This window comes from Pelodiscus sinensis, chromosome 5 (genome assembly GCF_052426305.1).
Source record: "Pelodiscus sinensis isolate ZL-2025 chromosome 5, ASM5242630v1, whole genome shotgun sequence".
Taxonomy (NCBI): domain Eukaryota; kingdom Metazoa; phylum Chordata; order Testudines; family Trionychidae; genus Pelodiscus; species Pelodiscus sinensis.
The window spans coordinates 115,382,962-115,408,577 of record NC_143056.1 but is presented as its reverse complement, the minus strand read 5'-3'; the positions used below and the strand labels follow the sequence as shown (position 1 = coordinate 115,408,577).

The 25,616-nt window shown below is 42.9% G+C and overlaps 1 protein-coding gene and 2 non-coding genes across 5 annotated transcripts in view; all 3 read right to left on the bottom strand.

Annotated features, from left to right (window-relative positions):
• NAP1L4 (nucleosome assembly protein 1 like 4) overlaps positions 1–25,616 on the bottom strand; it is a 71,571-nt gene that overhangs the window by 41,705 nt on the left and 4,250 nt on the right. For all 3 annotated transcript variants that reach the window (XM_075928138.2, XM_075928139.2, XM_089778667.1), the window contains 7 exons: positions 20,504–20,535; positions 14,017–14,078; positions 12,312–12,411; positions 10,422–10,563; positions 7,467–7,553; positions 4,151–4,285; positions 2,617–2,688 (listed from right to left, as the gene is read on the bottom strand). In XM_075928138.2, coding sequence (XP_075784253.2) covers positions 2,617–2,688; positions 4,151–4,285; positions 7,467–7,553; positions 10,422–10,563; positions 12,312–12,411; positions 14,017–14,078; positions 20,504–20,517 — 612 coding nt within the window. In that variant the 5' untranslated portion in view covers positions 20,518–20,535. Of the gene's footprint in view, positions 1–2,616; positions 2,689–4,150; positions 4,286–7,466; positions 7,554–10,421; positions 10,564–12,311; positions 12,412–14,016; positions 14,079–20,503; positions 20,536–25,616 lie in introns of those variants that run through there.
• LOC112547732 (small nucleolar RNA SNORA54) lies at positions 736–854 on the bottom strand. Its single transcript, XR_003091544.3, has one exon. It is a non-coding gene; the product is annotated as a small nucleolar RNA SNORA54 (small nucleolar RNA).
• LOC112547733 (small nucleolar RNA SNORA54) lies at positions 6,120–6,249 on the bottom strand. Its single transcript, XR_003091545.3, has one exon. It is a non-coding gene; the product is annotated as a small nucleolar RNA SNORA54 (small nucleolar RNA).

Below are 25,616 nucleotides of genomic sequence, written 5' to 3'. Positions count from 1 at the left end.
CCCCTGAGAACTGTCTGTCCGGGGTGGGGGTCGGGACCCTTTAAGCACAGCCCTCGGCTAGCCTGAGACAGCATCTCCACGCTCTAAGTCCTCCTCTGATGCCCTGCCGGCACTGCTTAAGCCCGGTTGAGGGTCCACTTAATGTGGACATGCTAGTTCGAATTAGCAAAACGCTAATTCTAACTAGTTTTTTAGTCTAGATCCGTTAGTTCGAATTAACGTTGTAGTGTAGACGTACCCTAAGACTGGAAGACCATCTCTCCTACAAACTGTGACTAATTCTGCTAAGTACTGAAGATTAAGATTTATGGATGTTATTTATGGGCAAGATGTATTGAACATATTTGAAAAACTGAACAGAGCAAATTACAATATGAACATGACCCCTCAAGTATCAAGATTTGATTATATTCCTTTAAACCAGTCCTTCTTGAACATAAGCAACGATGCTATAGTCATATTTGATTACAAACTAATATTCCATGCAATTCCATTAATTTATTAATTTGCAGCTATGCCTCTGAAGCAAACTGTTTTATTAGAACATGGTAATTCAGAACATAATTAGGCAGTAAGTACTTAAACAAAAGACAAAAAGAGAGAGTGCAAGTACTGAAGTTACACATACAATGCTGTTATTACAAACGGGAGAGTCATTTTTTCAGAAAAATCACTAATAGCCCAGAGAACAATTTTCCTAGAAAATGGGTAAGCGTTTCAGTGTCTTTTCATGAAGTTTGTTCCCAAATCTAGAAGAGACATAATTTGTCAGTCTTCTATTATTGGATTTAATGTAGCACTGGAATGGAACCCATTACCAGGAAGATACTGTCAACAGGTTACGAACAGTGCAAAAAGCAAGAAAAGAAATCCATTGTTAAATTCTGACCTGAAAACCACAGTATTACTGCAATTTTGTTTAGAATACTTTAAACCAGGAGTGGGGAATATCAGGCCCAGAGACTGCATCTGGCCCCTGGCTTCCCAGGATCTGGCCCCTGAGGCTCAGGCTCCCCACCCCAGCAGTGGGCAGCCTGCGCTGGTGCTCCAAGCTCCACCTCCCTGCTGCGGGGCTGGAGCACACAAAAGTCTACTAGGCTGGGCCCTCTCTTGGCTGTAGTATGGGAAGGGAATGTCTTTCTCCTCTGCCATGTCAGTGAGAGTTTGGATTTTTTTTGCACTTCTCACTTGTGTGGCCCCCAACTAGGCTAAGTGGAAGTATGACATTATTTGTAGAACAGAATGGTTTTTATTAGCATTCTCTCAACTAGGGATGTAAAATCCCGTTTAATTATTTAACCAGTTAAATTTTAGGTTTAACTCAATTAACTGATTAAACAGGGCCAGGAGGGGAGGGCATTCCAGCCAGGCTGCTTTCGACCCCCATGCTGGTAGTCCCTGCCCTCCCCCCTGCAATTTACAGCTCACACCGCTGGTGGAGAGCTATTCCCTAGTAACTCATTACCAGTTCACATCCCTACTCTGAACTATACTTTAAGAAGTTTCATTTGGATAAACAGATGAGAACCCTTTAAAACAATGGTTTTCAAACTTTTTGGCCCACAGTCCATGCCATTCAATGCAAACCTTTCTGCGGACCACCAGCTGGAGCCACTCATGATGACAAAATGCCTTTGCTTATCTCTAAAATACCTTAACTATTAAATTATTCACATTAGGCTACTGGTACATAAAAACAAACAAACAGTAATAACATAAGGGGGGGGGTGTATATAAGTGGCAGAAAAGGAATTAATCAAAATCATTAAACAGATTAAGCACTTTTACTTTATCTTGTTAGTTTACCAAACTTCATTCTGAATAAAAAAGGCTTTAACATTCTCTTTATTTATGGCAAGGGTGAGGAACCTTTGATATTTCTGTGTGTCAGTGGCTCGACACACCAATCAGGGCCACATTAAATTGAAAAGCAAAAAACAAAAGAAACCTGAGCCTTCACTGGTGGCCCCCAACTGAGACATCTCACTTACCTAGCACTCCAATTCCACAGAGGATGAGATGGCACAGGGAGGACCAAGGTACAGGGCTTCCCACAGGCCAGATTAACTTTTCAAGGATCCCGGGGTTAACAGATTTTTGTGGGCCCCTGTGGGCTATAAGGTGGGACCAAAAATGAAGGACTCAGTGTGTGGGAAGGGGCTACCAGGAAGTGGGATAAGGATCGGGGTAAGGATCTGGGCAGGAAGTGGGGTATAGGAGGAAAGTGAGGTCTAGGTGAGAGTAGTGAATGATTCTTTTTTATCACTAATTTGTCAGTATTAAACATGGCATAAGTAGCTATTTCTATTTTTCAATACAAAAAACTAGTTCATTTTTTAAGCCTAATTAAAGGAAGGGAACAAAAGGAAGTAGAGCAGAGATACAGTTAAGAGTGAGGATTAAAAAGATTAGTTAGAATACAAGAAGGTACAGGAGGAAAAAAAAACTACCCGTACTAAAAATCTATTCTTAAAACCTGAAACTAAGAATCTTTGCTCAGAACAGTACACCCCATCATATCTTAACACTGATAGCTGTAAAACAGGGAGGAATCAAAAACATATTGAAGTGCTGCCCATCACTACTGCAGGCTATAAAAATCTTAACAGTACTTACCATAGGCTGTCCAGGTTCAGAAAATTTCACTTTAATATCCTGCAGATGTTTTAAAATTGGCTCATCATATTCCTAATCAGATAGGAAAAAAGTATGAGTAGTCACCATTTTGAAAAGCAAATTTTTATCTAAACTTGCTCACTTCAGAGCAGTGAGCTATGCATAACCTAATAATTTTAATCACAAGTTTGTAATGTGTTTGAAATAAGGACGTTAAAATGCGATTATCTGGCTAATAGTACAGTTGATACAATTTGTTTAATCAATAAGCACTGCTGTTCAGGGCTGCAGTGGAGGTAGCTCCAGGAGCCAGCTCTGGAGCCACCCACGCTGCTGCTCTGTATTTTAAATGTAAAGAACCACTGGGATCATACTACATTTAGAATGCAGAGGCACAGCAATCAGCGCAAGCTGGGACTACTCAATTCCAGCTCGCACTGAGTGCAGCAGCCCCTGTTCGTGGTGGCCAGGGTTGGCCCAGAGACGGTGCTGGAGGGAACCAGTTTTTAAGTGGAGACTGTGTTCACCCCATGCTCTTGTACATTTCAAAAGCAGAAGCGCTGGCAGTGGGAACCGGCACCAGCAGGGACTGAAGCAGTCTCCATTCATGTTGTTTCCCCGCTGCACCTCTGCCACCCCAGCCCCCTTGGAGACGGTGCTGGGGGGCACTGGCTTAAAGCTGGTTTTGCTCAGCACCACCTCTTGATCCTCCCCCCCTTGCTGCCTCTCTGACAGAGGCAGCAAGCCAGGGTGTAGCGACTAGACAAGTGGCTACTCAGCTACCCAATAAGAATTTGCTTACTGAATAGTCGACTAGTCGCTAACATCCCTAGTTTCAAATTCAGATCCTAGTACTCTGAAATCACTTTAAAAAACTGTCATTTGCCAAATTTTCAGTTGTTGAAATCTGTCATCTTATCTTTGAAAGTTAAAGTTGCCATTTTCTGGGGTACCATGTAACTGAAGGTTTAACTTCTTGGGAGAAGAATGCTCCAATTACCAATTCTTAAACAGAGGCACAACATGACAGATGCACGAAAAGGACTAGTTTTAAGGGGATTATTCCAAAATATTAACAGAGTTAATAGATTAAATTGTATAAGGGAAGAATGCAACAAAATATAGCTAATATACAAGTCCAGTCTAACACAGGTATAGTCAGTTTAAGTACTTCCTCAAGATGTCATTAAATTATAAAAATACCTAAATCTGTACGAAATATTGTGGGAAAACTGCATGGGAATAATTGTTCTGTGAGTAGAATGTGAGCATATGCTCTAATGGATGCACAATTAATTGCAATACTAGTTCCCAAATAGCTTAGATATTAGTCATCAGAAACTTTCACTTCGTAACAAGCAAGCAAACTACAGATTATCTTTAAGTGTTTTATTCAACAAAAATAACGTAAAGGATTCTCAAGAACTGCACGCTCTGTTACTCACATCTTCCTCAAGTATAACTGGGGGAAAAAAATAGGTATAGCTTCTAACTGTTGCATAAAAATTAACTTTTTCAAAGGGAATTAGCTTACCTGTACTAATTCACTTAGCATATCTACATTTCTAAAGATTGTAAACCAGAAATCTGGAATTCCTTTGGGATTAGAATCTGCTGCTGCTGCTGCTGATTCTTTCTCTTCTATAACTACTTTGTTTTTGAGGTCTCCCTGTGAAGTAAACAGAATCATTTAAGAAAAGACACCTTCCATAGCTGAGACATAGTATAAGTACAGCAGAACCTCAGAGTTATGAATACCCACGTGGCAGTCTCATTTGTAACCAGCAGCAAGCTGTCCGGCAGTAGCAGAGGCAGACACACACAAAAAGCAGCAAATGCAGTAATGGTTTAAATGAACCACTAAAAAGTAAAGGGAAAGTAGCTTTTTTCTTCTGCACAGTAAAATTTCTAAGCTTTATTGTCAATGTTTAGCTGTAAACTTTTCAAAGAACTAAAGATTTTGTTCATAGTTATGAACATTTCAGTTACAAAACCTCCATTCCCAAGGTGTTCATATCTTAAGTTATACTGTAAATGCTTAAAATGCTGTCAGATTCCTGAAAATGGTGACGTGAAAGTTCATGCTTAAAGATAGTTTTAAACCATGATAATCAATTCCACTTACAAATTAAGTCAAAGAGACCTCAAGTTGATTTACAACTGTCTTTTTTTTTTATTTGTAAAATTTCAAATACTTTCACTGTTCATAGTTTGGCACTAGTTAAAGTGCTTTTAATTTACATGGAACTTTTGACTACAAGATACAAACATTAACTTTCCAACTTCAGTGGCTATACTCGGGGTTTTTTTAAAATGTATAGTACTAACTAATAAAGCTTGAAGACAGGTACATGCCTAAACTAAGTGTAGTGTTTTATATGGCAAAAAATTGACCAAATCCTCTGTTTCTCATTTTCACTGTGCTATTTAATATTTAAATTGATAGTTTGTGGAGCAGAGTTTCTCAGTCTTCTTGGAAACACCTGGCAAACTTATGGCAACTGTAAAAGTTAATCAATCATGATAGTTTAATAATCTAAAGTACCTACAGAATATGCTGCCCATGTTGTTCTTTTTGGGACACAACTCCACAGTATCTGAATATTTTAAAAGATGTATCATAGCTGCTTGTCGCAAGTTGAAAAAAAATTAATACAGAACTATAAATTCAGCATGGGATTTCCCCAATACATGCCCCAGCCACTATATCCTCACCTAACAGCAGCAAATCCAGTTCTTGATCCTGAAAAATTCTGCTGCTGCACACTCCCACCATCAGGTAGCATCACCACAAGCTCTCAAAATTGCCCCCAACAAGATATGTTATTTGAGTCATGAGTCAAGAACAGGGAACAGCAATTTATTATAGCTACCAGAGGATCATGTGTGGCCAATATTTACAGCAGTTTGTAATATTAACTGAACATATATATATATATATATATATATGCATGCATGCAAGAGTGCAAGAATAGGTAAACAGAAGTCTCAGACATAATGACACATTTTAATTGCAGATTACCGGAAATTACCAAGAAGTGGTTCTTAACATATGCCATTAACTTCATAAACTGTTGCCACTCATCCCATAGATTTAGAAGCCATGTCATTTGTACCTGTGGTAGCATTGTGGATTACCATCACATATTATAGCCAACAGATATAGAATGAAGGTAGTATTAATTTTGAAAAAAAGATAAGAATGACTGAAGAAAATTGAGAACGAGTCAGGAAGAAAGGAAAGGCTATGGAGGAGGAGGGAAAGAAGTGTTTTCCCCACAAAGATTTCAAACTTTGAGAGTCCCTAAAGCTCATTAAAATATAAATAAAATATGAAACATAGCAGACCCTTCTTAAAACTAAATAGTTTCTATTGCACACAGAATTTGTGAAGATCCAGCAGTTAGCATTGCTTTTTATTGGAATAAGACTTGCTTTGGTAAAATGTATTATAGAGTGTGAGATCTATTTGTCAAGTCTGTACTCAGAGCACTAAAAGCTAGTTATGTCCCCCAAAATAAAGAATAGCTAGTCAGCCAGCCAGCCAGCCTTCTATTACTTTGGTGATTTATGTAGCATTGGAATGGAACCCATTAGCAGGAAGATACTGTTAACAGGTTACGAACAATGCAAGTGATAAGGAATAACAGTCATTAAAAGTAGTGGTTGATAGAAATACACTGGAGCTAAAATAAGTTTCTGAAAATTAATTTTAAACAGACTTAGAGGCTAGAAGTGACCACCATCATCATTCAGCCTGACCTCCTATACATTGCAGCTACACAGCCTTATCCATCCACCCCTGTAGTGGGGCCCCAGCTTTTGGAAGAGTTACTGAAGTCCTCAAATCCTCATTTAAAGACTTCAGATTTACAGAGAACCCAACACTTATTCTAGTTCAAACCAACAATTGACCCATGCCTCAAAATACAAAGAGGCAGAAACCACCAGGGTCTCTTCCAGTGGGACCCAGGGAAAAATTCCTTCCCAAACTCAAATACGGCAATAAGTCACACCCTGAGCATGAGGATACAATCCAGGAGACACACATCTGGTAAAGTTATCTGTGGCAATTCACAGCCCTCCCCATCTAGCACCCTGTCTTAACTGTTGGAGACAGTCTTTGGTAGTACTTAGGGCAATCCATGCCTGCTATTAGTAATTACCAAATCCTACCCCAGACTTACCACATTCAGTCTTAAAAACAACAATAATATTTAGAAGGCTATTCCAGTACTTCACTCCTGTAATGGTTAGAAACTGATCTAATTTCAGGCCTGATCCTACTGATGGCCAGTTTATATCCATTTGTTCTTGTGCCAAAATTGGCCCTTAACCAGGAAGAGAGAGGAGTTAAGTATTCTTAGCTTAAATGAAAAATTAAAAGCAAACTGAATTATGATTTTAGAAGACTGAATGAAGTATGGGTTTGTCTACATAAACCTTTAATTCACCACAAGTCAGAATGTAAAGCTATGCCACACTAGCCTTCTATGGACCAACTATCTGCATGGATCCTGGTGACATGCATTAACAGTTGGATAATGTCTTGTCCTCTTTGAAAAAGGACAATATCAAAAAACATTAATACTGTTAATATAGGTCACAGTCCACACAATTAGTCCATGGTGGGCTAAATAGGGTAGATACAATTCACACTCCAACTTCCATGAACTGTTCATGAAGACAAGTCCAATATGCCATTGTGTTCAGTCCAGACTTATGCTTATTACAAGTTATATATGACATCTAGTTTTCTAAGAGATTAAAGATAGCATCTTTCAGGGGATATAAACAAAATTAGTACTTCATCACATTTCCAAACTATTCTTTAGCTTCTTTCTACTCACAGCTAGTTTTTCGTCGTCCTCATTTTCACTGTCCCAATTTGACTCTGCATCTGTAGGTTCAGTTTCACCAGTGACAAAGTTCCTTCTCTGCACAAGATAATTATATATTTAATGAAGAAAATATTAAAGCAGCTATTAAAGGCACTCTGAACAAGTTATCTGGGATGCTATAAAATCTGGGCAAAATTACTGCCTGTGGCAAAATGCAAAATAAATCATCTCACAATGATTCCCAAATTGAAAAACAAACCCCAAAGAAAAAAAAAAATCAAGGAACATAACTGATTCACCAATAGGATAAATAAGTATCCCTAATTATTAGGGTAAGAGCATGAAGGCAACAGATAAGTTAAGGAGGTTACAACATGTATTAAGTTCAGCACAAATTAATAGAACAGAACTAGTTATTTGTGTTTAAAATAAAAACAAAAAAATTGAAGTCACAAATGCCTGCTTTGACCTTATTATAATTTCAAATAGGAATCACTGAATATCAGTAAAAACACAAACAAACAAAAAAAACCCCTAACCTTTAAGCACACTCATTTTGGTTATAAAAAAGGTTCTGTTAAATACAGTTTCACTATTCCTAGTCTTGTTTAACCACCAGGACAGTCTGCCCATAAATCATTACAGCAACACAGCTGTGCTGCTACAACATTTCTGTGATACTACCCTAGACTGAGGAGGCAGCTTTCCTAGCACTGTCTATAGTGGTGTTAGGTTGGTTTAACTGCCTAGCCTAGAGGTGTGGAGTTTTCAAACCCCTAAGTCAGTATAACTATATCCCTCAACTTCCTAGTATAGACTGGGTATTAGCTGCACTTTTGCTAAAGAGACTTACACATAAGAGGGGGAAAAGAGAAAGGGTATTTTGTACAAAAGAGCCAAATTTTCAGCCACAGCAGAGGATTACAACACTGGAGAGGAAAGATGGAGCCTGCAAAGATTGTATAAAGTTCATTTTTTCACTTGCTCTGCACCAGACAAGTCCTCTACTTAACTTTGGAGCAGCTTAATGGCTATGTTATACAGGTTGCCACCACCACCACAACACTGAAAATGAAGCCAAAAATCAGCAGGGCTTAATAAAGCATCAGCCATGCCCACTTGGCCAGCAGAAAGGAGAGCTAGCTCTCTACCCACCAGAAGATTCCCCTACACTAGTATGAGCCTCCTTAGCTCAGATTCTGCCAATGCTCTAGAGCAGTGTTTCCCAAATGGTGTTTCACAAAGTGAAAATAAGGGTTCTACGCGAAATTTCTATTTCAATAACATATTACGATTTTAAAAAAGTTATATAATTAATATTTAAGCATTTATTAATTTTATTGAAAAAACCATTTTTATTTGTGTTTGCCATGATAAGTGTCCCTGTGTAATGCCAGCTTAGGCAGAGAGTGGAGACAATGTCACTACTCAGCACTGCACGCGCAGTCAGTCAGCGATGCAACTGGCTGTTATATACCACTGTTAATCCCCGTATTCAGCAATCTATTACCGCATTTACAGAAACGATGAGTGATTCCCCCCCAAGATAAGCAAGCACTGCCCGATTTCACTCAATTATCATCAAGTAATAAAAAACGCAAGTATGCCGAGGATTATTTGTCATTTGGATTCACAAGCAATGGAAATAAAAATGCTCCAGATCCCCCAGTGTGTACTATGCAACAAAATATTATCTAATAGTTCTTTAGCACCTGCTAAATTGCGAAGACATTTTGAAATACATCACTCGGAACAAAAAGATAAAGACGTTAGTTTTTAAAGCGGAAGCTTGAATCACTTGAAAAAAGTAAACTCTTCATGTTAAAAAATGGCCAAACAGATAACGAAAACGCAACAGAGGCGTCTTAAGTTAGCTATCGTATATCACTCGCTGGAGAAGTGCACACAGTTGGGGAATCACTCATAAAACCATGAGACAATATAATGCATATTAGTTTGAGCCTTATTTTTTGTACACATTAAATGTGATTTTTGTTTTTAAATATGTGCAATTAAACTAAATGTTGATCTCATGACCTTGTTTAGCATTTGTTTATTATCATCATCCTTACTTATTTGTGGTCTACTTTTTCAGCTCCATATATAAGACAGTTCTGCAAAATTCTTTCATGTTTAAAAGGGTTCTGTGACCAAATAAAATTGGGAAACACTGCTCTAAAGTAGGGAAGCTGGGCCCCAACTGAGAATCTGCCCCACTATCAGAAACTAGAGTGGTTTTTATCTTGTCCATGTCAGGAAATTCAATTTTAAGAGTTTGCAGTAATTCAAGTTTAGGAGTTTAGGCACAGGTATCAATTTTAGGAGTTTGCAGTAGATCACAAACACACTAGTCACATTTAAGAGAATATGTAATTATAAGTATACTCATTATACAGAAAATGCATTACTTGTGCAAAGAAAATGAAGACCTGAACAAAGAATGAAAGTGTCTCCAAAGAGTTAGACATAAGTAACAGGATGTTACTTATATTTGACCAAAAATTCTGTCAAAGCTATGATTTAATAAGAACCAACAATCGACATTAAGAACAAGACATCAGCTGTACTGAAGAATGTTCTCCCATCAATTAAAGGAATTATTTCAAAGAGAAAAATCTTTGCTTACTTTGTGTAGATGTCTACATTTGAGAACATGTACACCGCTCTCTATCCAGAGCCGTCCAGCCCATGGGATCGCTCGGGGCGGTCTCAACTGCCCTATAGATGGGATGGTCCCCCATACTGATGTTAGCTATGAGGCCCAGAGCGGCCTGGGGACTACATATGGGGACTGGGGCTGGCAGTGGTGGTGGGAAGCGGAGCAACACAGTAGCCTGCCCTACTCCATGGCCATCTCTCAGCCAAGTTGCTCCACTTCACTGTGGCAATGGGAAATTGAGTGCCCCAGCCTGCTCTGCTCCCCTCCTCAGAGTAGTTTTGAGAAGATCTTTATAGTATACCTACCTTATCAAAGAGAGGCTGATAAAGGGCTGCATATTTTCTCTCTAAATCATGAACTTCTTCATAAAATTTAGCTTCTATATGGGCACACTTCACCTGGAGTTGCTTCAAGGCATCAATTCTTCTTTTTACTGCTTTTGGTAAACTAGAAATAAACAGCTTGGTAAGTCTAAAAGATTAGCTTCTTCACATCTAGTGTTTACTGAGCATTATCCTGATATCCTCTATAGTCATAGGCAGGTTTGGTTTAGCCATAAACTACCGCCACATAAAACACAAACCTTTTAAAATAGGAATTTAAAAGCTTTATAATAATATTTTCTTATTCATGTTGTGTTACATCTCCTGGGCCATAAACCTCCCATTTCAGACAGCACAAAGTAACTTTAAGTACAAGTTTGTGAAATTACAATTATTTTGACTGTTCTATTGAAAAGAATTGTGTATTTCGCTGGATCTGACCCATGGCCACCTCGCTGGCAACCCCACTACACAGCAGCTGAGACTGTTTTAAGTAGCTGGGTGCTAACTACTCTGCAAGCTAGGGAGGGGCAGGAGAATGTGTGCGTTGTCTCCATCCCCAGAAAAATCCCTCATCTGCCTCTGGCCAGCTACCGGCCAATAGGAGCTGAGAAATTTTGCTGGCAGCAGGGGCAGGGTGAAGCCTCCTTCCTCCCCATCCTGGAGCAAAGCCACGTGGTGCAGCTGCTCAGCAGACAGGCATGGAGTCTGTTTCAGGTTCCTGCAAAGCTGCTGGCTAGGAGCTGCCTAAGTAAGTTCTGGCACCCTCTTCCCCCGCCTCCACCTTCACAAACTCACCATCCAAACCCTCTGTAGCCCCTCTCCCACCTCCTTCAGGTCACAACACCCTCTCAGACTCCCTTCTCCGCCCCACACTCCAGTCCTCTACCCCAAGCTCCCTTCTGCATCCCACCCAATGTCTCAGACCACATGCCCCCTCCACGCCCACATACCAAAATCTTGGGGTGGCCCTCCTTTAAAAATTACTGCCCACCCCTGTATTAGAATGAAATCTTAGTTTAGTAGTTTGTGGAACTGAGACAGAGGGTGATCCAAATTGCTCTAAAACAGGGCTACGCCCACAGGGTGGTTTGCGTTTACGTGGGGTTCAACATGCGGCCAGCGGGTAGGATCCTTTGAACATGGCCTCCACTAAGAACACACTCCATAATGGCAAGGTGTCTCCCAGGCAGGGTGAGCATTGCAAGACACAAGCAGACAGTATGTCAGCATTTCTAGCCCCCAGGGAGGAGGTGCTGGGAGCACCAGGGCATTGTGGGAAATGCTGGCTGCTTAGTCTTGTGGTTACAGCCTGAGAGGTGCTGACTGGCTCACACTGGCCACAGCTGAGTCCAGCACTGTGACTGGGAAGCCTGGCCTCCATCCTGCACAGAGTGACGGACTCCTGCATGGGGACGTCAGCCCTGCTGGGAATCCAGGACAGGGCTCCCGGGCACCTGTCCTTTTTTGCCTCTCGTATCCGGCCTGACTCACCCACCTCCCTGCCTGCTGCAGATTGGAGCACTCTGGCTTGGAAACTTTTATTTTAAAATCACTCCATGAAACACACAACCTAAAGCTTCAAGCTAAACATGCAAAACACTGGTATACAATTTTCTTTTTAATAAGCAGCATTAAAAATGGCAACATTGTTAAAATAGCAACGCCCCACTTAAGTTACAGCCTTCAGCATGAGCTGTATCATTGTGGCCCGGGGGGCTTCCAAAGTTGAGTTGCCCTACTCTAGAAGATGGTGGCCAGTTCACCATCTATTAAAGTGACAACACTTTTACTTTGCCATTTCTATTTCACAGTAACTGTGGTTTATTATTTTTTCAGTCTTGCTGAAAGTCTAACATGCATTGTACTTACGTTTCAATATAGCTTGAAGGAGTGTGAGATGAATTGTCAAGTCGCTCCTGCAGAGCTGCCAAAACTTGTGGATTTTGCATCACTTGATCTGCTAGCTTTTCTATACAAATAAAAATATTCTTAATATAAATCTGAATATATTTTGATTTAATATAGCACCAAATCATTTCGGAAGCGCCATTTAAGCAGTATTATCGAACCTGGTTACCCCCACTTGCTGCCTCCTACAAAGACAGTGGGGGGGGGGGGAGAGAAGAGAAGAGAGGCAGATAAGGAACCAGTGCTTGGGGGAGCCAGCTTTGCAGAGCCACCTGCCCCCCCATGCTACTGCCTCTGTCAGCAGTGTAAATGGGTGGGAGGGAGCAGGGAAGTCTGCTGTGAAACATCCTCTGTCCACGGTAGTCCCGGGATTGCCACAGAGAGAGGCTGCTTTGTGGCAGCAGCCCATGTCCATGGGGGGGGGGGGCTGTCTGAGCTCTCCATGAATAGAGACAGCTCCACATCCACACAGCAGCCCCTGTCCGCAGGGAGCTCGGAACCGCCCCTCCACCCCCGCCCAAGGACATGGGCTGCTACTGCCCTGTGCTGCTGCCACCCCACAGAGTGGGGCTGGAGTGCACTGGCTGCTGGCCCTGCTCCCCAGGACTTTCGAATAGTCATGTACCCACTAAAATGTTGATGCTCTTACACGACTGTTCAATTACACGCTAACATCCCTACCATGTACAAGGTGACACTCTCATCCCTCTGCTAGGTTATATTTTTGGCCAGAGTGCAAACTGGAGCTGCCCTTGAAAATAGTAAAGAGCTTTGAGTAATGTAGAATGTAAACAACCATCTTTTGAGATCGATAAGGTGTTATGAGCATTGTACTGACCATTATTCACTTCCAAATGCAATTCAAGATTTGGATTATAACCATGGCATCCAACACACTAGCCACATGTGTATTTGGTCAGTCAAGAGTGGCTAGTTTGCTATAGCAGTAGCCACTATACAGCCACCTCAGAACTGGTTGGACTTCATGGAGTTACAATTTACTGCACTCCTCACTAGGAGCACATTTACACTACATGGAAGAGCGACACTGTCACAGTGGATGTTCTGGGGTTCAATTTAGCAGGCGTAGTATAGATCTTCTAGATTAAACTCAAAGGGTGTCCCCTGTCGGCACCAGTATTCTTGCTCCTCACAAGGAGTAAGGAACAATAACTGTAGTGTTTGCTCTTGTCAGCCTCCTGCTGTGTTGACAGCACAGAACAATAATTTAAGTTATGCAATTCCATCTACGTAAATTACATAGCTGGAGTCGACATATCTTACTTGGATCTTCCCATGTTGTATAGACCAGGCCATGGTGTGTTACCCAAATACTTGTGAGATCCTGTTCTGTCATGTCTTACTGTGGAAGTTGAGATCTACTGCATAGCTCCCAAAGTTCAACTTTGCTATGGGAAGCAGCAGGTACCCTTAGTAGGAAAAAAAAAATCCATGTTTAACTCTTTCCCTCTAGAAGCCTGTTGAAAATTTAAAAAGCTTCAGAAGCCTTAGAAAAATGTCCAGTTCAATGTAATAGTAGGGATTGGAAGCCTAATATGAAGCATGTGGTTTTCTCTGCTGGCCTTAAGCATAAAAACTACTTTTTTCTACATAGCTTAGAAAATATTAATGTAACTTTATACAGTTACTTATTATTCATACTTACCTTTTTTATCACTTGCATGTTTAGCAGTTTCCACAGAATCTGAAGCAGTATCATCTGTTTTACTAAAAAAAGCCAACAAAGTTAGATTTACACATCAAAAAGTAATACCATCTGAGAATATTAAAAAATATTTGTCACATCTAATTACAAAATCACTAACAGTATTTTATTTTCTATTACATACAAAAGAAAACTATTTTAAAATTATAATGCCCAGCAGAAGTTTAAAACATGTAAATCCTGTTAAGAGACATCCGTTGTCATCGATAGCTTGTATTTAGATTGCTGAGAAATCAGAGTCTGGATAGCAAATTAATTGTTTTGTCCCATGGAAGTCAGAAGCAGTGTTTTGTTTCCCTACTCATACATATTAGGGTGATGCTTACTGGTTCCGGTTAACCAGTAGGGGCTGGAGCAGCTCCCTGCCTACCCCTGGGGGGAGGCTGCAAGCAGGGGCTGCTATGGGTAGCAGGTTTAAAACTAATAAAAGAAAGTTCTTCTTCACACAGCGTATAGTCAACCTGTGGAACTCCTTGCCAGAGGAGGCTGTGAAGGCTAGGACTATAATAGAGTTTAAAGAGAAGCCAGATAATTTCATGGAGGTTAGGTCCATAAAAGGCTATTAGCCAGGGGACAAAATGGTATCCTTGGCCTCTGTTTGTCAGAGGCTGGAGAGAGATGGCAGGAGACAAATCGCTTGATTATTGTCTTCGGTCCACCCTCTCTGGGGCACCTGGTGCTGGCCACTGTCGGCAGACAGGATACTGGGCTAGAAGGACCTTTGGTCTGACGGCCATTCTTATGTTATGTTCTTATGGCCTGCCGCAGGAGGCATGGGAAGATGGGCTGCTCCAGCCCCCCACCAAAATTGGTTAAATAGTTTAACTTCATGTTTAAACAGTTAACCAATTAAAATGGTATTTTACACCCCTAATAGATGTTGAATATACTTCTGAACCAAAAAAGCCCCCATAACCAGAATTAAAGAAATCTGAGAATCAGATTGGCCCCAGAGCAAGTTAGTTAAAGCTGAACCTTTGCTATCAATATACAAGTTCTCTTCTATGCAGCTTGTCCAGCTCTGTACAAAAATCAAGATAATAACATGTCCTTTTTCCCCTGAGGAGGTTAACATATAAGCAACATGTTATTAGTACAAAATAGAATAATTACACAGGGGACTCACGCCACCAACGGGAGCAAGTAACAATGTTGGGACTCTACAAAAGCATGAACTCCAGAAGAACAAAATATAGCACAGAGCCACAAAGCTGAGATTATTTCCCTATTTCTGTAAGACCTCAAAATCAAAAGGGATTTTTTCTGAGTCTACATCACATTACAGCCCAGAACGATGCTCTGAAATCCACTAACTGTCAGTCGATTTAGCAGGTAAACTTGTACCAGCCCTGTGCTCTTGGGAAGCCAGGGAGTGACACTCATGGAAAACCATCCCCCTCCCCCAGCCTCTGTAGAATCAAAGACAAAGCAATGAAATGGCTGGGGAAACACACACCTAAACTGCTTCAGACAAGGGTGACAGAATTAAGGAAACACCCCAGCCTCATCTGCATAGAAGACAGCACAGAAAGACATCTCCATTAGCATACAAAATGGAGACCAGCTCTTCCAAAGCAGGAACCGCACTGCTTTTGGTATCCCAGAGTTCAGAGAAGCACTGCCTGATGGGAAATCTCTGCTCCAGATGCTAATGAACTCATGCCTGCTCACACCCAAATTAGTCATTATCAGACCAATTCTTTAAAAAAAAAAAAAAAAAAAAAATACACACCCACATACACAAATGGTCTGGTAGCACTTTACAGACCAGGGTTTCCCAACCTATGGGTCGGGACCCAAACACTGGTTGCCATTACATTTCAAAAGGGTCGCCAAGTGTCTTCCCAGTTGGCTCTACCAGTCCTCCTCCCCCCGTTTTTGAATTGCCTTGGGTCACCAAGTTTTCCTGAATTGTCAAAATGGGTCCCCACCTGGAAAAGATTGGGAACCGCTGTTATAGACTTACAAAACATGTAGATGGTATCATGAGCTTTCGTGGACACAGCCCACTTCTTCAGATGACCCAAGTTATGAGTTTAGGATGTGCACAGTCAAAATAAAGAGGGTAGGAGAAGGTGAGGGGGAGGGAAGAAATAGGAAGAGGGGTAGGAGTCAGAGTCCATCCCAGACACATTTCTCAGTCTATTGTATACAGCCAAGCCCTCAGATACTACTGGATTTGCTCCAACCCCACAGACAGAGACAATCACCTACAGCAGTGGTCTCCAACCATTTGAAGCTGCCGAGTGCCAGGTGGCGTGGCCATTCACCTGCCGAGCGCCAGGGGGCGGGGACACTTGCGAACCCGGGGGCGAGGCCGCGCATACGCCATACCTCCATGAGCCACGTGCCTGGGGCCAGCAACCCTATGCGCCGCGTGGCCACCCATTTGCAGCAAGCCTGGGGCCAGCGTCATGCAGAGCTGCGCGCCCAAAACCAGCACCCCCGCGCCATGGGGCCAGGGCCACCAATTCGCCGTACGCCTGGGTACAGCGCTTCCCATGCGCCGCGCACCTGGGGAGCAGGCGGCCAATTCACCGTGCCCCCCATAGCCGCGCGCCTGGGGGCCAGAGCTCCCCATAGCCACACACCCAGGGTGGCCAATTCACCGTGCTCCTGGGGCCGGCGCCCCCCATGCACCATGCACCCGGAGCCGGCTCCGGCACCGCGCATGCACCACGCGCCCGGGACGGGGCCAACCCTGAGCACTTGGTGGGCGCACACAAATGCCATGGTGCCCACGGGCACTGTGTTGGGGACCACTGACCTGCAGGATCTTTACAGAGCATTTCTAAAACTGAAATACCCACCTGGAAAAGTGCAAAACAAACTGACAGAGCCAAAAAAGTACCCACACATGAACTACTTCAAGACAGCTCCAAGAGAAAACAACAGAACTCCTCTTGCTATTACCTATAGTCCACAACTCAGACTCCTCCAATGCATTATACACAATCTACAACCCATCTTGGAAAATGATCCCTCACACTCAGATGCCTTGGGAGAAAAGCCTATTATTGCTTACAGACAACCCCTAACCCGAAACAAATTCTGGTAACAATGTCACACAACCACATCATAAGCCTCCAGGAATCCAGCCTGCAACCAAAAATTATGCCAACTCTGCCCACATATCTATACTGGTGAATTCGTCACTGGAGCCAACAACATAAGCCACCAAATGAAAAGGTCATTTGACTGCACATTCAGTAATTTGATCTATGCCATCAAATGCCAGCAGTGCCCCACTGCTATATATATTGGACAAACTGGACAGTCTCTGCAGGAAAGAACCAAAGGACACAAATCAGATATACTTAAAGGAAACATATAGAAACCTATTGGGGAACACTTCAATCTTCCACATCACTCTTTAAAAGATCTCTGGGTAGCTGTTTTGTCACAAACCAGTTCTACAAGTCAGATCCACAAAGAAGCATTGGAATTACAGTTCACCCACAAATTCAATTCACATGCTAATGAACTCAATCATGATGAAAGTCGGTTGGGATACTACCAACTTAACAGCCATTGAAGGTGCAAACAGCTCAGAAGTATACTATTAATTATGATTCTTATCTGCTTCATTTTAACTATCCAATCTTCAGATACTTACTGATTCCCTCTGCTCTCTCACTCCCACCTCCCTTCCTTTTTCTTCCCTCCCCTTCCCCTCTCCTATTTATTTTGGGTGTGCACATCCTAAACTCATAACTCTGGTCATCTGAAGAAGTGGGTTCTGCCCACGAAAGCTCATGATACCATCTACATGTTTTGTTAGTCTATCAAGTGCTATCAGACCATTTGTTGTTTTCTTTCCTGTAACAGACTAACTTGGCTACCCCCTGAAGCTTCAGACCAGTGGTCCCCAACGTGGTGCCCGCCGGCACCATAGCACCCGCCAGGCGATTTTGTTCACCCGTCGAATAATCTAGGCTGGCTCCGCCCCTGTGCGCATGGCATATGCATGGAGCCGGCCCTGGGCACTTGGGGCATGGGCGGCCCCTGCCCCGGGGTCGCGGCACATGCCGGTGCCGGCCCCTGCCCCGGGGTCGCGGCCCCGCCTCCCGGGCGCACAGCAGCCCCAAAAGGTTGGGGACCACTGCTTCAGACCAATTCTAGTAATGGAGCCTATTGACATCCAAAATACTGAAACTGCCTAGTTGCATTGTGAGCTCCTCCAAGGAACATCACCCAAAACCAGGTGTGATCAGTCTCCATTGTCTCGCCTCTATTTATCCATAAACAAATCCAGTGTTTTCTTAGAACTATTGTCCTGTCCCTATAAAAACTCCTACCCTTGTCCAAGAAAAACTATTCTGATACCTCAATTTAAACTGCATCAGTTCCACTGAGACTTCTTCATCTCCCATATGATCAGGTTGGTGCCTCTGCTTGTTTCCTGCCTTCTGGACCCCCAGCTCCCATCACCATCTGGTCCCCTGATCAGCACAAGCTCCACAGAGTAGTGAGGTCTCTCTCTCGCCCCCTTTCCTTCCCCCCCCCCCAGCACAGCCTCCTGACTCTGCCCGATCTAAACTGTTAGATTGAATATTGTTACTGTTTTGTGTATATGCATGCATGCATGCATACATACATACCTCACTAACCAGAAATAAATAACGTTCATTATTAAGCTGGTTACTTCTCTCTCTTTCATTCACTCTTCCTCAAGAGGTGTTGTTTTGGCTTCCCCATTCACTCTGCAACAACGCTTCTTGTACCCAAGCTAAAGATCCCTGTAGTGCTCAGAATCCTATGTGGTTTGCTCATCGTGTGGTTTACCAGCGAATAACTGTGGTATGAAAATGGGAATAGGGAGGTGCTAAACCTGGGGGCATATGAGGATGGCAGCTTAAAGTGCTGTTAAATCCAGCTCACGGAGTCCAAAGGCACATGAGGGTGCAGTGTGGCACTGCTGTTAAACCCAGCCAGCTGAGTCTGGGACATATGAGGGGTCAGCTTGTGATTGATGATTACCCAGTCCTCTCAGAGGTGCTCAGTTAGTGGGTGTGAATGTCTGTGTGTGTATTGTTAAGGTGGGAAAAACCCCTTCCTGAAGAACTTAGTTCCTGCAGGAGAGCTCCAGTGGGAGGGGAAATTGGCAGCAGGGTGATTCAGCTCCATATGAGAGCCCAAGCAAGTGCAAGCAGCACACTGAGGGTACGTCTAGACTACATGCCTCTGGCGACATTGTCTCCCAGGTATGCCTGGGAGGTCAACAAATGCCTTTGATGTCGACCGCGGAGCATCCAGACTACTGCGCTGAGCCAACAAACAGCTGATTTGCTCAGCGTGGCAGCCATTTACATTTTAATGAAGCAGCAATTATTTAAATCACCACTTCCTTTTCCTATGCCAGGTAGTCTAATCTACATGCCTCTGTCGCCAGAGGCATGAAGTCTAGACATACCCTGATAGAATTGTTAACCTCCCCCAAGTGCCATAAAAGTAACCCTAATAAATGAGCATACCCCAGAGTCTTGGGCAAATCTAGTAACACAGGGCCACGAAGCTGAGATTGTTTCTCTATTCCTGTAAGACCTCAAAATCAAAAGGGATTTTTTTCTGAGTTTACATCTAGATTACAGCCCAGAACCATGTTCTGAGACCCATTAACTGTCAGTCAATTTAGGTCTAGGTAAGACCCACCTAATCGACTGCAGATCACTCTTCTGTCAACTCTGTTACTGTACCAAAACAAGAAGAGTAAGGTAAGTCAACTGAAGAGTTTCTCCCATCAGTCCCCTGCAGTAACTCAACTTAAGGTACACTGACTCCAGTTAGGTTAGCTATGCAACTCCAGCTACATGACTACATCCACTTTCAGGTTATATATATGCTACAATAGAATTACAGTAAAGGCAGTTACTTTTAACAAATTAAACAGTCTTAACTTCCTCATGCATCGATTCATTGTTCTTTTTTGCATTATGTTCTAGCTAACCTCTATTTTTGATTATCCAAGCTTCATGAGAGCCACTCACTAAGATACTGGTGAGCTGCAAACTATTTGTGTTTAGAACTAGGAATATAAGCAATTAATCAACTAGTCGACTATCTGATAAGCAAAAGCTTATTAGAGAGTCGACATATTAGTTGGCTAGTCACTTCCCCCCCTTGCTGCCTCAATCACAAGAGGCAGCAACAGATGGAAGGGGTGTGTGTGTGCGTGCGCGCGCCAAGGGTAGCCAGCTTGAAAGCCAGTTCCCCCCAGCTCTAGCTCCATGGCGCCATGCGGTGTTTCAATCTTTGAAATGTACACAAGCCCCTGCTCAGGCTCTTGTACATTTCAAAGGAGGATCACATGCTAGTCCTTATTGACTAATCAAATGCTTGATGGAAGCCCCATTGATAATTCAATTAGTTAATTAATTGATATTTAACATCTCCATTTAGAACAGATTTTGAGAGCATTCTCACTTACCTGTTATCTGCCATCTGTATTCTTGTACCCACCTACAAATTAAAAAAAAAAATGTTTAGAGGACAAAATACTGTTCAGATATAAAATTATCAAAATCTGATTAAAACCTAGTAATAATTACAGGAAACACCAAGAAACACTCAATATACTAATAGCCGTAAGCAGGATCTCATGGACTGTACATTTTCAAAGGACTACAATGACAGAGCCTCACATCTGAATGTAAATTTATGAACAGTTGTTCTCATCCAGGGATGGGCAAAATACAGCCCGCTAAATATTTTCCTCCAGGCCACCATGATGCTCTGGCATATTTTTAGAAAAACTTTCAATCATGATTTAACAATTGTTTGTGATGGAAAACCCACCACTTTCCTTGGTAAATTGTTCCAATGATTGGTTATCATCATTGTTAAAAAAATCTTATTTCCATTCTGAACTGATCTAGTTTCAAATTCTGGACATGGTATTATGTTATACCTTTCTTGGCTTTCAGTGGTTCTCAAATTTCATTGCACTGCAATTCCCTTCTGATAACAAAAATAACTGTATGACCCCAGCTGGCAGGACTGAATCCTGAGTTTGCTCAAGTCCCAATGCCCCAGGCGGTCAAGGGAGGTTTCCACAGCCAAAACCCAAGGGTTTCATTTCAGCCCCATGTGGGGGATCTGTAACCTAAGGCCCACCACCCAGGGCTCAAGCCTTTGGGCTTCAGCTCCAGGCCCCAGCAGCTCAAATACCAGTCCCACCAAAATGACGTCCCACAGTGGGTCATGACCCCAATCCACAGTTTGAGAACCACAATGCTAGACTGAAGAATCCATAATTAAAGATTTATTTTCTGTATTGATATTCACAGACTACTACCAAATAGCCCCTTAATTGTCTCTTTCTTAGGCTAAATAGATAGATTTGAAAGCCTGGTCACTATAAGGTAATTTCTAACCTATGAATCATTCTCAGGGCTCTTCTCTGAATTCTCTCCAGTTTATTAACTTCCTTCTTGTAGTGCAAGCACCAGAGCTGAATATGGCATTCCAGCAGCAGTTGTAGAAGTGCCAAAAAGACATAAAATGACCTCTTTATTTCTACTTTAGATTCCCATGTCTATGCATTGCAGTAGCTCTGTTGGCCAGTGCTACACTGGCAACTAGTGATGTTAAAATGTGTTCCATTAAGTAACCGTGTAACCACTGAAAATTTCAGCAGTTACACACAGGAAAGCTGAGTCCCCAGGGTCCAGCGCATGCAGGAAGACAGCTTTTAAACCAGGTTCCCACATGTTTCAGTAGCCTGCATGTAACTGTGAATGTTAACGTTGCCATTAAATTACTTTGCCTTCTGCTAATTCTTCATTAACTCAGTTTTATATTCAGCTTCACCATCATCTTCCTAGAGATCAACAGCAGACTGATCGATCTATAATTACCCACGTCACCCTGTTTACCTTTTTAAAAATCAGACACATTAGCTTTACTCTAGTCTTCTGGAACTTTACCCAAGCATTTCAATATTTATTGAAGGAAGTCTCAAACAGAGCTCTTCCAATCAGAGTACACTAAAGATGAGCACAGGACAACTTTTAAAACAAGTTCTCCCCACAGATCACGGAATTCCCTACTAATGTCTTTGGTGTCAGAAACAAATAATAAAAAATGTTCTGGAAGGTCAATAAGAAAGAGCCAGCTTCTTTTAAAATGCAACTCACAACCAGAGTGCTTTTTGATGAGAAATTAAGTGTTATCATGAGTCTTCATGTTTACTGCCATAATTATTTCCATGATAAGCAAGCTCAGTTTATAGTTTTGTAACTTTTGCACCTCAAATATTGGAGCTGAGAATCAAGAGACTTATTTCATTGGCATCAGCACCAATAAGCATTGTAAGACAAATTATGGTCATGGTTTGCTCGAGCAAACCATTATCTTCAAACTAGCAGATGTACCCAGAGTTTGGGTTTGTTTGGAAAATAAAAGGAAAGTGTATATGCTTCATGCAAATTGCTGTATTTTTCAAAATGAAGGAAAAAGAAGTTTGAATTAATAAAAGGAAAGCAATTCAAACATTAGATAGAGCTTGTTGGTAGACAATATTTGCAGTTTTTCTGTCTCACTAGACTAGTGTAATAATAAGAGAGTGTGCCCTCTAGGGGCATTCCCCAATCTCTAGCGGTTCCCCCTCCCTGCATCTGATGTGGGGGGCAGGGGAGGGGGGAGCTCTCAGGGCCAGCCCAGGACTCCAGTGCCCTGTCCCTGCCTGCAGTTGGTCAGGAAGGGAGTGGTTCCCAGCCTCTCCTCTGGAGTGGGGAGGGAAGGTTTCCTCTGGGGGGGGGGAGGGGGGAGAGCAGGCTGCCATTCCTGGCCCTAGTCTCTTTGGGGGAGGACCTCTCATGGTAGCAGGGTGGCCCAAGAGGTGCTCCCCCTCCAAGCACTCTTTGGGGCAGAGGATCACTCACCCAGTCTGGTGGCCAGCAGACAATAAAGTGAAGTTCTGCCCCCAGATGGCTACTCTCTTGCTGGTGCAGCTGCCCCGTGGTCACTTAGCAGTACTGCTGTCCTCTGATCAGTCCCCTCCCTTTCCATGTTGTTATGTAAAGAGTACCATTCCAGGCACTCCCCATTTTCCTGGCACAGCCAAACTCTGACCTTGGTTTAAATTATGATAACAGGAAGCTCCATACCAAATTTGGTGGTCCTAGCTCTTACTGTTTAGAAGTTCTTGAATGGACTTGCAGACAAACAAATGGACAGACTCACAAATGGAGCACAGATAAACGCACATACACACATATATATAGATTAAGCCATTAGTGACTGAATAGTAAAAGAACAAACAAAACCAAAAACAAAACAAAAAAAACCCACCTCACCAGTAATGGGAAACATTCTGCCATCAAAGTCTGTCTGATGCAAACCAGATACCATACAAGTTAGTTGAAGCAGAATAGGACTGGAAACAGTTGGGCTACGTCTACACTGGCCCCTTTTCCGGAAGGAGCATGTAAATTTCACTAGTCGTCGTAGGGAAATCCGCGGGGGATTTAAATATCCCCCGCGGCATTTAAATAAAAATGTCCGCCGCTTTTTTCCGGCTTTTAAAAAAGCCGGAAAAGAGCGTCTAGACTGGCCCCGATCCTCCGGAAAAAGTGCCCTTTTCCGGAGGCTCTTATTCCTACTTTGAAGTAGGAATAAGACCCTCCGGAAAAGGGCACTTTTTCCGGAGGATCGGGGCCAGTCTAGACGCTCTTTTCCGGCTTTTTTAAAAGCCGGAAAAAAGCGGCGGACATTTTTATTTAAATGCCGCGGGGGATATTTAAATCCCCCGTGGATTTCCCTACGACGACTGCTGAAATTTACATGCCCCTTCCGGAAGAGGGGCCAGTGTAGACGTAGCCTTGGGGGATAGGGAAGGGTCTCATTCAGCATAGTCCCAACAATAAAGGTTCAGTCCCAGAGGGGAGGGTTTGAATCACTTGTAATGGATGCAGCATCGAAAAAGGCCATCCATGCAAGTTTAACATCAGGAAGCACCATTTTACAAGACTGAATGTCACAAGAAATTGAGTTTACTGGTGCCAATCACAGAGTTGCCAAATTCCACTGGTTTCCGTTCCTTTTTTTTTTCCCCCCAACCAGTATTACTAAAGTGATATGAACGTAAAGCAAGAGCATGTGAAGCAAGATCTGTGCTGATTGCACACAATATTGACGGTGAGCACCACGCATTCCATCCCCATCTAATCAAAGTGCTACTACAATTCAGTCTAGGGATGTAACATTCAATTTAAGATGTTAACTGGTTAAACTGCCTGCTGTGTCGTGGGCAGAGGGCAGCTAAAGCAGCTCCTGCCTGTGGTGCAATGAGCCCGGACGGAGCAGCCCCTCATGCCATGTGCAGGCAGGCCACTCCAGCCAGGCCAGACACCAGTCAACCGGTTATGCCAGTAAGCACCCTGGTAAGTCAATGCTTACCAGGAAACCAGTTGCCCCTTTATATATCTAGTTCAGTCAGAAAAGCTTGCAAAATCTAAGTACAAAAACACATTTAGCAAAACTACCCTATACTGGAAGACTGTCCTGGAAATGACAATCTTGGGGCCCACTGAAATGAAGGAAGGCCACTCTCACGTCCCACTCACTAGCCTAAGGTTACTCATCACTGCCCTAGATCTAGAGTTGTGGAGCAGGAATCCTCCCACTCCAGGTGCACTAGAACCCAGTGTAGCTTCCCCTCTCCCACCTCACCTTGTGGGCTATAAAAAAGAGTCAGCCCCAGAGACTTCAACCAGTAGGGGCAGAAGTAGTCAAAAAGCCAAAACATACCTTTGGACCTTTGCACACTTAGAGAACTTTCTGTAGTTATGACTTGATATGTTTGCTGATTGGCTGTTCCAACCCTTCTAACAGTCCATTCTCACAGTCTTGTCTCCTACACCTCACCTCACACCTGCCTAATTTCTTACCATCTTCTCCCATCCAATTCCCTCCCTTCCCTTCTCTCTTCTTTCCATGTACTGTACTTATCCGTTCCTAAGCAAACATGTTAGGGCTGTAAAACCCATTAAAAATGTTAACTAGTTAAACTATGTTTAATCAGCCTGTATACCCAGCCCGGCAGAGCACACCACTCCGTGGGTAGGTGGGCTGCTCCAGCACCAGTTACCTCAGTAAGCATGCCAGTAAGGCAATGCTTACCAGGTAACCAGTTACGGCTTCCCATCCTTAAAACACGCAACCTCAAAAAGAATATAAACAAACAGCACAATTACTGTGTCTAATGCCACTACTCTGCTTGTGTCCCATGTGCATGCATATCTTGCCGAATTAGACCATAAACTCTTTTATTATCAGGGACCACCTACTATTTGTACAGCAACTATCTCAATAAGCCCCTTCTCCTGCTTGGCACTTAGACACTACAGGCGGTCCCCGAGTTACGCGGAGCCGACTTGTGTCGGATCTGCAGTTACAAATGGGGCTTTTCTCGCCCCGGAGGACGGGAGCGGCGGGACGCCCAGATGCGCCGCGGTCGGCCGCCCCCGTCCTCCGGGGCGAGAAAAGCTGCTCCCCGTCTCCCTGGTCTGCAGGGAGACGGGGAGCAAAGCCTTGGAGCA